This window comes from Peromyscus leucopus, chromosome 12 (genome assembly GCF_004664715.2).
Source record: "Peromyscus leucopus breed LL Stock chromosome 12, UCI_PerLeu_2.1, whole genome shotgun sequence".
NCBI classification, from domain to species: domain Eukaryota; kingdom Metazoa; phylum Chordata; class Mammalia; order Rodentia; family Cricetidae; genus Peromyscus; species Peromyscus leucopus.
In genome coordinates, this window is record NC_051073.1 from 6,839,492 (window position 1) to 6,854,745 (window position 15,254).

The 15,254-nt window shown below is 45.3% G+C and overlaps 1 protein-coding gene across 1 annotated transcript in view; it reads right to left on the reverse strand.

Moving 5' to 3' along the window:
* Positions 1-15,254, reverse strand: part of Itsn1 (intersectin 1) — a 137,671-nt gene that overhangs the window by 86,770 nt on the left and 35,647 nt on the right. The window contains 6 exon segments of the mRNA XM_037209640.1: positions 2,647-2,786; positions 3,075-3,162; positions 9,846-9,986; positions 10,066-10,215; positions 11,401-11,663; positions 13,187-13,299. Coding sequence (XP_037065535.1) covers positions 2,647-2,786; positions 3,075-3,162; positions 9,846-9,986; positions 10,066-10,215; positions 11,401-11,663; positions 13,187-13,299 — 895 coding nt within the window.

Genomic DNA, 15,254 nt, shown 5'->3' on the forward strand with positions numbered 1-15,254 from the left:
TAAAGAAAATGGGAAAAGCCCTCAGAGGAAGACTGAATCTGAAGCAGACATTCTAGAGGAAGGAACAAACTAGATTATGTGACTATGTTATTTATTTATAAAAAAAAATAATCAACATCCTTAGTTTTTACTTCTCCACCATAAAACCACACACATTTATACCCACAAATGTGCTGTCTTACACTTGACAAACTGGTGCTAAACTGGACTCTGATTATCCCCTGTTGGGGCCTACAAAATCAAACCAGGTGTGAGTCCGTGTGAAGGTAAGCAAGCAGCTAACCACAGGCAGATCCTCACATGTGAGTCAACTGTTCCACACGGCTTCAGTGTCCTAGGCAACTCACTTTAAAGCCTTGTCAGTTGCCCAGACAGTGAACAGCTTCACGTCTCCAGTGAATGCACAAACTTCACGAACATGAATTAAATCTGCTAAAGCCTAATTTATTGTCGGGCTTTCTTTTGAGAAAGGATGGTCGAGAATACAGCAGATGCATGGCCAGCTAGATGCGTGGGCCGACTGGACAAGAAGAAGTAAATCTCCCTCCGTTGATGCAGACGCTCCGGAAGCACTGCTGTGTGGAGAGGGCCCAGAGAAACACGAGACTCAGGCTGAGGCTCCTTGCGGTCTAATCCCTACAAGGAATTATGGTTGCTAATGAATGTGTGCTCTGAAGTCAGAGAAAGTGCTTTGTGTATCTTCCAGTGGGGTGGAAATAAAGAAGAACAGCAGGAGGCCACAAAGAAACTAAATGCTAACTCAGCTCCTCTGTTGGCTCAACAAAATTACAAATCTTTTGGTTCTTCAACAACATTTCTGTTTTGGTTCCTACAGGTTTCAGAGGAATTCCAGAACAACAAACCTCAGACCATCTAACACCTTCACCTGACCCTGCAAGTGGATGTCAAGCTACAAACAACACAGCTATGTTCTGCATTTGCCTGATGAACTTTACAGTTAATAAAAAGCCAAAGGAAGAATTAAAAAGGCAGAATAAAAGGTTATAATTTTAAAACAAGCATATTTGGGAAAGAGCCAGTGTGTGGGGAAGCTAAACTCAGCCTCTGAGAAGCCCTGACACCGCAGGCGTCATCAGCTAAACACCAGTCACAAGACAACTCAACCCTCCTGCGGGTGTTCTCTTTAGCAATGGCAACAGAAGGGATCACTAATGCCATTTAATCCACAGTTCTGAGCATTAGTCAAAGTCTTTGCCTAGAACATATTCCTAACATCTGAAACTTGTCTTAGGTCAAACTTCTAGAAAAGTAATCAACATTACGGCAACTGTGCCCTTTCTGTGTTCAGAAGAAGCTGAGTAATGCTCAGTGGTTTACACACCCGGGGACTTCTGGAAAGCGTCGTCAGATTGCTTCAGTGTTAGATTATTCTTGCTTAAAACAGTGGAAACTTACAATAGGCGCAAACGGGAGCATTCTGACTGTACATGTGGATGGAGAACTCACAGATGCACCTCCAATACTGATATGGCACACATACTTCCATGTGCTCAAATACAGAACACACACACACAAGCTAAACATGAAAGTAATGTGAAGAAAAACACTAAGTTGGCTAAACAGTACTCCCTAAGGGTGAGCACTTTCCTGGAATTGTACGATTGAGAACGTTCATTACCCAATGCTGAAAGAACTGCACAAATATTTTAACTTGGATGTCTAGACAATCTGGCATGGACTCTCAATCCAGAGGGTAACAAAAAAATCTCAAATATGCTAATTTAAAATGCTCTTTTAGTAGTAAAGGCATTTTATTTCTTAGTATCAGAAACTAAATGGCCCATACATAGTAAAGTATAAGGAATTTTAAGGTAGAAAACTAAAGCATTTCTTATAAGAACATAAAATAATATATAATAATTATTATAAGAAACAAGTTTTTCTATCCTGGTTTTGAGTTAACTTTTTATTTTATTTTTCGGCTTTTTTCGAGAAAGGGTCTCATTATGTAGCTCTGGCTGTCTTGAAACTCACTCTGTACACTAGACAGGCGTTGAATTCACAGAGATCCACCTGCCTCAGCCTCTGAGTTCTGGGATTAAAGGCGTATACTACCACACTCAACGTGAGTCTACACTATTAAGACAATAGAACACCACACTAAGAGAGGGTTTTTTGTGGTGTTTCCCGGAGTTACGTCGCAGTGTCAAAGCCGCCAACAGCCATGCTAGAGACAGCAGCAACGACCCCAGGAGACAGGGAAGTTAGACGGCATTTCAAAATGAAGGGTGACAACACAGGTCTACACTTCACCCTATGAAAGGAAGGGCAGGGAAATCTCAGTCTTAAGTAAAAGCATCTGAACACACGAAAGAGAGCACACTGGGCCTCACTCTTGCAGGTGGTGTGGTTATATGCAGGCAAAAGGAAAGAAACTCATAAAACTATAATGTGGAGCAGGGCCAATCACACAGGCCTAACTTACAGATGTCAAAGAAGGTAAGGACAACTGAGGGCGCCATGGCATGCGCTGTCCGAAGGCCTGGACCACTGCTCTGAACCACCTGGGATTCAGCGTCACCTCATCATCACGGGGCAGGGCATGCTCTCTCTCTCTCTCTCTCTCTCTCTCTCTCTCTCTCTCTCTCTCTCTCTCTCTCTCTCTCTCTCTCTCTCACGAGTCACCTTCAGCTGGTTGTTGAAGACATCGATCTCTTGTAGTTTTGACCTGGTCTCTCTCTCCACCTCGTCCAGCTGCTCTCGCAGCTGCTGCCGGGCCAGCTCTTTTGCCTCCAAGGCTCTTTTGAGGGTAAGAAGTGAATCTCCTATTTCAGAAGAGCATACAAGACAGAACGTTAGCTGGCTGGCAGTGAGGAACATGTTCAACCTTCATGACTCTGGAGGGGATTCCTGCGGACAAACACTAACTACTCAGTGATAAAACAAGTGCGTGGCATGCACGGAGCCGGAGGATTAATCAATGCCAGCACCGAGGAAAAGGTCGTCAGCTTTAAAAAGAAAACACCTTGTAGTACTCAGGAAGCTAAGGCAGACAGAGTGCTGGCTTTGAAACCCTGTCTCAAAAGAAATATATAAATAAGTAAGATACCTACTATGCAAACTGTTCTGCTGAACTTGCTTTAATTGGTCATTGAGTATCTGCTTTTCTGGAATAAGTCTTCCAAGCATCTGCTGAGATTCCTAGTAGAGAGAGGGGGAAAGAGCGTGAGTGACGAGCGCCTGAGCCCCAGATAAGCCAGCACCGGTGTCCTCGTCCCCAGACACCCCAACTTCACCCCGCGTCTTTCACGCATTTGATGCCATTCACACCGAGGAACGGACTAACCCCAGTGCTCTTCCCTAGGATGAAGTGAAGTTGCCGCTCCCTTGCTTCTGCTTACGTGGTTGCTGAGACACTGGATATTTATCAGCTTTAAAAAATGCAATTCGGCCGGGCGGTGGTGGCGCACGCCTTTAATCCCAGCACTTGGGAGGCAGAGCCAGGCAGATCTCTGTGAGTTCAAGGCCAGCCTGGGCTACAGAGTGAGTTCCAGGAAAGGCGCAAAGCTACACAGAGAAATCCTGTCTCCCAAAAAAAAAAAAAAAAAAAAAATGCAATTCAAGGAGGTCTCCGAGGAACTCAAAACCTCTTCATTGCAGCGATCCAGCAGAGATGCTGTGAGTGAGTTCCCCACCGTTCTGTTCTGCGTGTTGACACTCACTAGCACTGCACTGAGGCTCACTGCGTACCTGAAGTTGGCCACAGAACTCAGAAAGGCATCTGTCACAACTAGAATGCTAGATGCCACCCAGGTTTTTCCATCACACAGGAATTTTAAACACAGGAGTCCTGAACCAACCCCTTTTTTTCTTTTTTTTAAAACTGGCATAAGAAAAAAGCTAAAACCACACTGGGCTATTTGGAGTTTTGACGGGTAACGTGCCAAGCACAGTGTTTGTTTAAGTTCAGTTGAAATGATCTTGTAGTCACTTTAGTAACTGGCAGCCTTGCTGATTTACTTGACATTTATTTTTACCTTCGGGAGAAAAATGACTCTTGTTGTGAGAAAAAAATGCCTTACTTAAGAGTTTCCTGCAGAGGCTCAGAACCAGTCAGTCCCTTGGGAGCCACCTGTGGACACACACCAGCGTCTGCAGAAGGAATTGTGGGATCGGCCTGCATGGTAGGTTTCCTCAATAGAGAGGGTTCAGGAAGCTCTGAGGCTATGAGGAACCCACTGCAAGGCTTTCACAAATCAAAATACACAGCACATCGTTGTCCCAGGGAGCAAAGCCCACGCAGCTGTTCCTTGACTTATTCTCCCTCAGGCAAGGCCTCTTACCAACCCACCCTCAAGTTCATTTCTTGACCAAGATGAAAAAGCATCAAGAGGAACCCGGCTCCAATCACTGAGACTGTCTCACTCATGCAAACAACACTTTAAAATGCATAACCCAGGCTGGACATGGCTCAGGGGTTGAGATGACCCAGGGCTGTTGTTGCAGAGGACTCAAGTTGATCCCCAGCTGTCTCAGTTCGGGTTTCTATTGCCGTGAAGAGGCACCATGACCACAGAAACTCTTATAAAGGAAAACATTTAACTGGGGCTGGCTTACAGCTCAGAGGTTCAGTCCATTATCATCATGGTGGGAAACGGGGCAGTATGCAGGCAGACATGGTGCTGGAGAAGGAGTTAGGAGTTGTACATCTCCATCTGTAGGCAGCAGAAGGAAGACTCTGTGCCACACTGGGCATAGCTTGAGCATATAAAACCTCAAAGCCTGCCTCCATAGTGACACACTTCCTCAAACATGGCCACACCCATTCCAAAAAGGCCACACCCCCTAGTAGCGCCACTCCCTATGGGCCAAGCACTCACACACGTGAGTCTGTGAGGTCATTCCTATTCAAACCACCATATCAGCACTCGGCTCATAACCACCTGTGACTCCAGCTCTAGAGAGTTCTACACTTCTGGCCTCCATGGGCACTGCATTCAAGGGTACATATCCACACAGACCCTCAGACGTACATTTTTGTTTTAAAGTTAATCGTCTTAAAACTGTATCACAGCAATACGAAGAGCACAGGACTGAGTGCGTGCAAGGGGCAAAGGAAGCTGCACTCACTGCCTGTGAGCCTTCCCTCTTCAGAGCACGGGCTGCCCTTCCCCTCACCACTTATTCAGGATCTGCATTTACCAAGAAGTGAACGTTTATGTGGGTGAGAATAAGTGTGTTCAGTCACAAAACATTCAGTCAAAATACCAGCATACTGAGCACATGGCCTTTGCCCTAAATTCCTTGGGTAATATTTTATGATTTCTCAGTAACAGTCAATAAAAGAAGCTACCAGGGCAGGGTGTGGTGGCACACATCTTTATTCCCAGCACTAGGCAAGGGTATGTGGATCTCTGTGAGCTCAAGGCCAACCAGGGCTACAGATTGAGGTCCCCACCTAAAATAAATAATAAATAAAGAAAAGAGGCTACAATACAGAAAAATATACTTCAAAAAAGTGATTTTATAAAAATATTTGACAACAATTTTTGGGCATGAACATCTCATACTGGCTACTTGACAAGATGATGGTCCCAAATCCCAAACTGATGACGACTTTCAAGCACATGAAGCAACTGGCAGAAAGGAGCTCACACAAGCACATCTGTCGGAGACCGCTCCCTACTGCGTGACGGCAGCGGTCACCAGGGCCAAGGTGCAACTCAAAAGGGTTTGCCTAGTGTGCACTCACACAAGCACATCTGGAGGAGACCACTCCCTACTGAGTGATGGACAGCAGCGTAAGCTCATCTAGCCCATCAAAGAAATAGCAAAATAAATAAATGAAAACATTAATGTCTAAAACCCCACAGGGTATTAACTATAGCTGTGGCAAGGGCATTTGCAACTCAGAATATTTATATCAGAAACAAATTAAGGCCTAAATTAAATTATCTGAGCTTCCTGCTAATAAATCCAGAAAAAGTAAAAATTAACCCCAAATAAGTAAATGGAAAGAAAACAATAAAGAAAAGAGTTTAAGTTGATGGTATGACAAAGACATGTCAGAGAAAAATCAACATAGAAAAGAGTTTTGAAAAATATTTCCGGGCGGTGGTGGCGCATGCCTTTAATCCCAGCACTCGGGAGGCAGAGGCAGGTGGATCTCTGTGAGTTCGAGGCCAGCCTGGTCTACAGAGTGAGATCCAGGAAAGGCGCAAAGCTACACAGAGAAACCCTGTCTTGGAAAAAACAAAAAACAAACAAACAATAACAAAAAAAAAAAATCAACAAAGCTGGGTGGTGGCCCATGCTTTTAAACCCAGCACTCAGTGGGCAGAGGAAGGGGGATTCCTGAGTTCCAGGCCAGCCAGGGCTACCCAGAGAAACCCTGTATCAAAAACAAAACAAAAAAGAAAAAAAAAATCAATAAAACCAATAAGCTTCCCGCTAGGTAGGTCATGAAAGTCAGAGAAAGGAGACCAGAAGGAGGAAGGGGAGCTGGGGAGGAGAGGGAGGACGGAGAAGCAGAGCCAGAGGAAGAACAGGAGGAGGAGAAGGAGGACGGAGAAGCAGAGCCAGTGGAAGAGCAGGAGGAGGGAGGGAGGACGGAGAAGCAGAGCCAGTGGAAGAGCAGGAGGAGGGAGGGAGGACGGAGAAGCAGAGCCAGAGGAAGAACAGGAGGAGGAGAGGGAGGACGGAGAAGCAGAGCCAGTGGAAGAGCAGGAGGAGGGAGGGAGGACGGAGAAGCAGAGCCAGTGGAAGAGCAGGAGGAGGGAGGGAGGACGGAGAAGCAGAGCCAGTGGAAGACAGATGCAATGGCTGCCATCAGGAAAGGAGGAAGCACACCAGTAGGGACCTAGACTGACAAAGAGAAGAGACACTGTCAACACCTCCATGAATATATATTTGATCATTTCAATAACTGAACAAATTAATTACGAGACACATTACCAAGAAGACTCAAGAAGAAACAGAACGTTTCAATAGCTTTATTATCTACTGAATACAGTTTTCATTCTTTCTTTGTCTTTTTGAGACAGGATTTTTCTGTGTAGTCTGGCTGTCCTGAAAGGCTGGCCTTGAACTCAGAGATCTACCTACCTCTGCCTCCCTAGTGTTGGGATTAAAGGTGTGCGCCACCACCGCCTGCCTGGCTGCAAGGAAACTCTCATAGACTTAACACTTGTACACTGAAAACTAAAAAATACTGCTGAAACATGTAATGACACAGAGTCTGAGGCCATGTGATTCAATATTGTTAAGATGACAAATCTTCTCAGATTAATCTATAAATGCAATGAAATCCCAACAAAATTCTAAGATTAAAAAAAAAATTATTTAAACAAAACCTAACAAGCTATTCCTACAATTAATGGAGAAATACAAAGAACTAAGAATATACATAAGAAAAAGAGGAAAAGAAGGGAAAAGGGAGGATAATCATAGAGTTCACACTACGTAGCCGTAATTATCAACAGACTGGGAGGAGGGACAGAGAGCAAGGAACACAACCCAGAACAGACCTATACAAGAAGATTCGATTAACTCCCAACAGCTACCCAGGAGAGTTCAACAAACGCTACCGAGTTTCTGTGTGGGAAACAGATCAGTCTCAACCTTTATCTGAACCTGCATGCAATGATCAACTGGTGATAGACTGGACCCACACACAAGGAAGTCCTCAAAGGAAGCAGAGGACGGACTTATCTCACCGGGAGTCGATGATTTCTTAGAACCAAGGGAAAATTTAGCAAACTGACCCTTATCAAATGTAAAACATCTGCCCCCTAGAAAAGCAACACAAAATGATAAAATGCACACTGGAAGAAAGCAGAGATCAAGGATGCATAGTGAAGCAGGCTAGTCAAAGTTCAGAGGGTACATGCAAATCTGCACTGTTGAGAACTTGAGAACACAGAAAGCAAGAGACACTCAAAGTGACAATTGCTCCAAAAAAAACAAAATATGGTCCTGAAGCAGGCGCTAAGTCATCACAGCAGAGGTTTCAGACACGCAGAAAAACAACAACACAGCGGTTTGCAAACGCTGACAGCTGCTCGTGAAACTCATGATGAACAGCAAGTCACGCTGAAAAACTTGCCCAAGAGCAAGACATATTCCACACAAGACTTGCACATAAATTCTCATTGCAGTTTTACTCGTAAGAAATCCCAAAAGCCAGGTGGTGGTGCGCACACCTTTAATCCCAGCACTTGGAGCAGAGGCAGGCGGATCTCTGTGAGTTCGAGCCAGCCTGGTCTACTGAGTAAGTTCCAGGATAGGCTCCAAAAGCTACACAGAAGCAATTCTGTCTCATAAAAGAAAAACAAAAAATAAAACAAAATAGAAAGAAAGAAAGAAAGAAGGAAGGAAGGAAGGAAGGAAGGAAGGAAGGAAGGAAGGAAGGAAGGAAGGAAGGAAGGAGAGAAAGAAAGCAAGAAAGCAAGAAAGCAAGAAAGAAAGGAAGAAAGGAAGAAAGGAAGAAAGGAAGAAAGAAAGAAGAGAAATCCCAAACTGAGGCCAGCATGACGGCTTAGTGGGACAGCCTGCCAAGCCTAACAACCTGAACCCGCATGGTAGAAGAGAAGTCATACCCACAAGCTGTCTTTCACATCTACATGCACCCCCTTCCCCCCGCCACACATAATAAATAAAACTGTACTAAAAAATTTTTAAACTCCACAACTGTGTAAATGGTGGAATGCTACCTAGAGATTAAAAAGGAACCTACTTATTCACTCCATGTCAATTAAATCCCCTAGCCAACATGTTGAGAGAAAAAGCCTGACGGAGAAGTATTTAAAGGACTGACAACCTACAGATAACAACAACACTCACTGACACCCTACAGTTCAGGCTGTGATAGGAAGCAAGTGATCACATCACAGATTTGGACAGGCAGTAGAATGGAGGCGGAAGTGCTAACAGCACTCCACTGAATCCCCACCTGGTCATCTACGCGGTCATTTCACGTATCTCCTGAAACATTTGACCCCATTAATTATCCCACCGATGGACCACAGTCCTGACCTGACACCCATCTGCTCCAAGCAGTTGGTATGAACTGGATGGTCGGGACTGGACAAGACAGCCAGCTCTCATCAGCCAGGTCAGAATTCAAACGACCTGTGCAGCCTGAATGAGCTGAAATTGTTAACACATGAGACTGACACGACTAAACGCTACACTCTGAACAAGAGCAAGAGGAGAATTCAACACCTTGCATGATAGTTAACATGAAACACACTAAAAATACCACAAAAGGTTTTCAGGGTCTGCATGTAAGGCACACATGTAACAAAGTTCATGTCTAGACTGGGCTCCTTGCCCTAAGATACTCAGCATACGTATGCAAATATTCTAAAGTCAAAAAAAGAAAACCTGGAATCTTTTTTGTTTTTTTTCTTCCGAGACAGGGTTTCTCTGTGTAGTTTTGGTGCTTTTCCTGGATCTTGCTCTGTAGACCAGGCTGGCCTCGAACTCACAGAGCTCCGCCTGCCTCTGCCTCCCGGGTGCTGGGATTAAAGGCGTGCACCACCACCACCCAGTGAAAAGCTGGAGTCTCAAACAGCCCTGGTCCTAAGCGCTGTGGGAGAGAGAAACTCAACCCTTACATACTTTACTTACATGGTTAGTGCCTCCCCCCTCCCCCGGCCTCCCCCCTACAGAGAGCGTCAGCTAGGTTACTCACGCTAAGGCCTCTGGGCTCACAGGTGCCTGGCCCAGAGCACTGTCCAGAAAAGCAGTTGTTAGTTTACTTGGAAGTCACTTCTCAGGCAAGGACCTGACCTACTTCCTCCTTGCCCCCAGTGCCTCATGAATGGTGGATGGTGAACCTTTGTTAATAAGCGAATGAATTAAAACGCAGGCACGGAGCTCACCTGCAGCTGCTGCTGTAAGTGGGTGATTTCAGCAATTCTCAACTCTCTAGACTTGTTTGTGCTCTCAATTTCCTGCCTCTGGGTCGTCAGCCGACATCGGATATCTTGAAGCTTTCCTTCCAACTGATGCTTTTTGTCATTCTTCAATAAAGGAAAGACAGCAGGGTGAGTGTGGTGTCTAAGGTCTCAGTGCAGGACGAGGAAGGAGAGCCGCACTCACCAGCGCCTCCAATTCAAACTCCAGAGTCTTCCTCCGGGCCTTCAGGACCACAATGCCCTCCTGCTCTTTGTTCCTCTGATTCAGGAGCTCCTGTCTCCGGTTCCGCTCCCATTCAAGTTGCCGCTGCCGTTCAAGTTCCCGTTTTGCAGCCTGTGTAATAGATCGCTTATTAATTTCCGAATTCTAACACTATGCAATGTTTCTTAACAAACACGTCTAGTGAGCCCCTCCTCCTAAGGGTGAAACGCTATATACTGTCAGCTCATGGGCTCTGACTATGCAGGATAGGACACAGATGAGGACAGGGCAGTTCCTGGAGCCCTGACCCTCTTGCCTCCCAGGAAGCAAGATGGACTCTGTAAATGTGTCGTCTTTGTTTATCTAGCAAAATCAAACTAAAATCCTCAACGACAAGAACAAATAAACTTGATTTTCTCCTGTTGAAAGAGAAGTTACTTCATATAAGTTGAGTGTTTCTTGTCCAGAGAACTACAGGGACCAGAAGTGTTCCTGATTCCTGAGGTGTCTGCACGGGCTCAACTGGTTAACTGTCCCTAATGTGAAAATCCCAAATCTAACTTTTAGAGCGGACTTTTGGATTTAAAAGCATTTCAGATTAGATTTCCACATCAGGGGTACTCAACATATCTCAAGTTTTAAAAGCCCGTGACTCCCACCTTCCTAATCACTATTTCCTTTTTAGCCATAAAAACTGTAGTTTCAACATGCCAACCTCTACACTGACTGCTAGGCAGTGTGACGGCCTCTCATTTAGCAAACCCTGGGGACTCACGGAGCCTAGGGTCACTCTATATCTCCAGGGACTAGGGATGTCAACATCTGCTCAGCACTGCTGTGCTCAATCCCCAGCACCAAATAAACACAAAACCCTGTTAGTATCTGTATATACGTCCTTGAACACAAAGCTACTAATGACTACATACTTTTTCTAAGGCAATAACTAGAAGATGAGAACTAAAACATTTTTAAATAAGAAAAAAACCTCGTCTTTACATTTTCTTCACATGGGAGAGAGGAGCATTGCTTCTGTAGCAATACACTCAAACAAGGACAGAGAGGGAGCCGGTTCCCCTTCAGGGTCTAGCGCCAAATTCACCACTTCTATGGAAACGGTAAACAGACACAGTGCGAAAGTTAGCAATCCCCAGGCACTGGGAGAAGACTAGATAGGGAAGAGCTGCTCAGTGGATCGTGGAATGTTCTGGAATAGACGGTGGTGACCACTGAGCAGCTCTAGACACCTAAGCCTCACAAGGGAAGAGTGTCTGGACCGTGACCCCCGGAGGCGGGGCGTGGGGCTGCGGGGCTGCGCACCTCTCGCCTCTCGATCTCCTTCCGCCTCTCTTCCTCTCTCTGCCGCTCCAGCTCCCGCTGCTTCTCCAGCTGCTTCTCCAGCTCCAGCTGTCTCTTGCGCTCCTGCTCCTGCCGCTCCCGCTCCTTCCTCTCCTGCTCGGCGCGCTCCAGCTGGGCCAAGCGCTCCTGCTCCTTGCGCTGCTGCTCCAGGAGGGCCTGCCTGCGCTTCTCCAGCTCCAGGTTGCCGCGCTCAAAGTTCTCCCGCTTCTTATCTTCAAATGTTACTGGAAGACAAAGAAGACATCAACGATGGGAAAGATCGCCATTTTCAAAGAGTAACCAGGGTGCGTACTTGCAGTTCAACCCAACCCAGAACTGCCCAGGGCCCTAGGATACTCTAGACTGGTGGAGCGGGGGAAGAAAGGAGAGGAAAAGGAGGAGGAGGAGAAAGAGGAGGAAGAGGAGGAGGAAGAAGATTCTGTCAATGTCCTTTCCTGTTGAAGACTATACACAAACGTTTACTGCCAACAGAAAGAGACAACCCCCAATGTAAGAATTCCTGTACTTCTTTGACAACAACACTGCGTTCCCACTGAATGTAATCAGTCCCTACACATGGAGTGATGATTCATTCCTAAGTCCCTCAGCTCTGACTTATTCTGTGGAGATGTGTTTCCCACGACTCTTCTCCATCTGGGCCAACCCCAGGGAGGCTTGAGCATGCACACACAAACTCTCCACTTTCTTCAGTCTCCGGGTGCTGCTTCAGCGGGTCATTTCTATGGGTGCCTTAAATCTTATAGAAACCAGGTGTGGAGACACATACCTGTAATCCCAGCTCTCACGGGACTCAGGCAGAAGACTGCTGTGAAATCCAGGCCAGCTTGGGCCACATACAAAGACTCTTATGTCTCAGAAAACAAGCCCCCACCCCAAAAGTAATATAGTATTCCTGAGAGTATAATCAAAGAAATATTTACATTTTTCACTGTACTTAACATACAGCCTAGCTCATAGATCATTTATAGTAAGTATTTTATCACTAAACATAATTGAAAAGCAATTTAATCAGCTGGAAGAATGAGTGCCTCAGACAATTAACTGGGGCGCACTGAAAACGCACCGTGACACCAGCAGAGTAGTTAAGACAGAGAGACTTATTAATAATTTCAACTGCATCTTAGCATCATTATCTTCTCATTAATAATTCAGAGCCACCTCATTTCAGACTAACTTAATAGCATAATAGATTTGCCATTGAAAATGAGAGTTATTTAAAATCAGTTCACATTAAAATTAAAACACGTTCCTTCTGTTTACAAGTGCCCAGTTTTCCCGGACAAGCAAAATAAAATATCAATAGGAGACTCAAGCTTCTACTGCGGCATCGTGGAGAGCAGGAAACCACCTTAACGCCAAAGGTGCTTTGTATTCCACGGTGACATTTATAGAAGTTTCTTTCTTTCTTATTTTGGTTTTTCCAGACAGGGTTTCTCTGTGTAGCTCTGGCTATCCTAGAACTCTCTCTGTAGCCCAGGCTGGCCTCAAACTCACAGAGATCCGCCTGCCTCTGCCTCCGAAGTGCTGGGATTCAAGGTGTGCACCACCACCACCCAGCTATTCTTATAGAAATTTTGTTTCACAGCAGGTATTCAGGTTTCAATCAGACAGTGGGATAAAGGCGCACTAGCGGAGTTCATAACATTCTCGTTTCTCAGTGATTCCAAGGGTCTCCTCCTGCCTATGGGTGGCTGAAGAAATGGCGGCATTCTGCCGTCCATCAGCTAGTCAGCGGTGGGCCACTCACCGGGTAGCTTCTTCTCTAACTGCTGCTCATCCTCTGATGCCGGCTCCTCGGGCAGCCTCTGATCCACAGAGGAAGAGCTTATGACAGACATCCCACTGCCGGAGCGAACCCTTCTGCAAAAGAAAGGAAAGGGGTCACCGATGGGCCTTGGAAGGAAGGGATGACTAGAGCTCAGCGTGGAGCAGGTTTTAGTGAAAGTGAGAAAGAGCACAGATTTGCTTTTCTCTACTTGGAAAGTTATTTAAATGGGCATTTGAACATCATCAGAGTCTGAGTGCCAAGCTTGCTCAAAACGTTGCTGCTAGAGATGCAGCTCAGAGGTGGCACATGCTTGCATGCATTCGATCCCCAGCACTCTCCAAACCATCATGGTCCCCAAAACCAATAAAATATCTAGAACTGCCACAAGGTAGAACAACCCCTGAGGGCTGAATCTGTAACCACCCGGTAAGTAAGTTTGGTAGCTATCACCATTACCCTTGGAAATCATTCTCAGCTTCCCCAAGGAAGGCAACAACGAAGCTAACTGGGACCAACAAGTTTCCCTTTAGAAACTCTATCTTAGCACCCCTAAACACAAACCATATATATGATTCTGAAAACATCGACTTGCTGCAAGCCACAGGAAAATGTAATGGAATCCAGCTACTATCACAAAGCTACTACTTGGAAAGATCAAGGACTTTTCCAAAGGTCAAGCCATGGCTTAAGAAGTCTTGGTGATATTTTAGCTTCTGTATATATATTAGCCGATTTCTACAATGATTTCCTTGTATACTATGTATGCTTCCAAGAACTCATAACAGTGTACTTTATCTGAAATACCTATCAAGCATCTAAGGCCTAACAGTCCCCTGAATTAAGGTAAATTAAGCTCAGACCCTTTTCTCTCATACAGCCTTAGCAGTATTTATACTAACCTTATAGACTCCTAACATTTCCCTAACCACCTCTAGGAATGCAGTTTGAGCACATAAATTCCCTTTTTCTGATATATTAACCAATTTTAGCTCTTAGTTGACCTCCTCCTTTACCATTCCCCTTTTGGGTTATAAAAGAAAGCCTAATGGTCAATGCCTGAGGAAAACTCTTGTCTGCTTTTATGACCCTATAAGAATTCAAGCCTGATGACCTTGCTTTAGCTAAAGCACTGCTATTGCATGGGTTTATAACTGTAAACTTCAGAGACAGGGAAAGGATTTGAGGATTCTGACTGGAGAACTAGATGGAGGACTAGAAGAATGAGATGGAAGATGAGGAACGGCCAGATGGGGAAGAACAAGATGGGTAAGACCAGGAGGGGCAGAACTAAGATGAGAGAATTAAGATAGAACTTAGAGGGGACAGCAGATAAAGGTAGAGAGAAATCAGGCAAGAAAGGAGCTAGGCTTGAGTACAGAACTATAGCTGTGTAGACAGAATTTTATCCCAGAGGAATAAAGTAGATGGACTAAGAGCTCGGTATACTTAGATTCTTTTCCGAAAATAATTTTCACCATTTGTAGCTTCTCTTCTGGGCCTCTGGGAAGAAGATTATTAAGGCTGGCCCATAATAATATTCGAGATCGACTCATTATAAGTGTCACATTAAACCCTCACCCTTTGTCTTTTAAAACAATCTCTCGTCTGAATGTGGTGAGGCACAACTTTAATCCCAACACATGGACAGCAGAGGCAGATTCTAAGAGTTCAAGGTCAGCCTGGTCTACAGAAAGAGTTCTAGGATAGCCAAGGCAATAGAGTGAGACCCCATCTCAAAAAAACAAACCTCTCACCCTTTTTCTGCTTTCTTCTGAACACCATCTTCCAACGTTTGGTTTCTCTCCCACAGGTCCCTGAAGCTGAGGGCTGCTGCCTGCTGCCTCCCACCTGAACAGCTCCCTCTGCTGCTCCCAGAACCACACAGAATGTGTGGTGACGACTCTTTGCTCTTCGTTTCAGAGACTGTGCCCGAGTCTCTTCTGAGGACTCCGAATATAAACACAGATCTTACTTGTCTTTTATTCAGTAAATGGAACGTTCTGGGATGGTGTGTTCACACACTACGGGTGCAGGAGGATGACAGTCC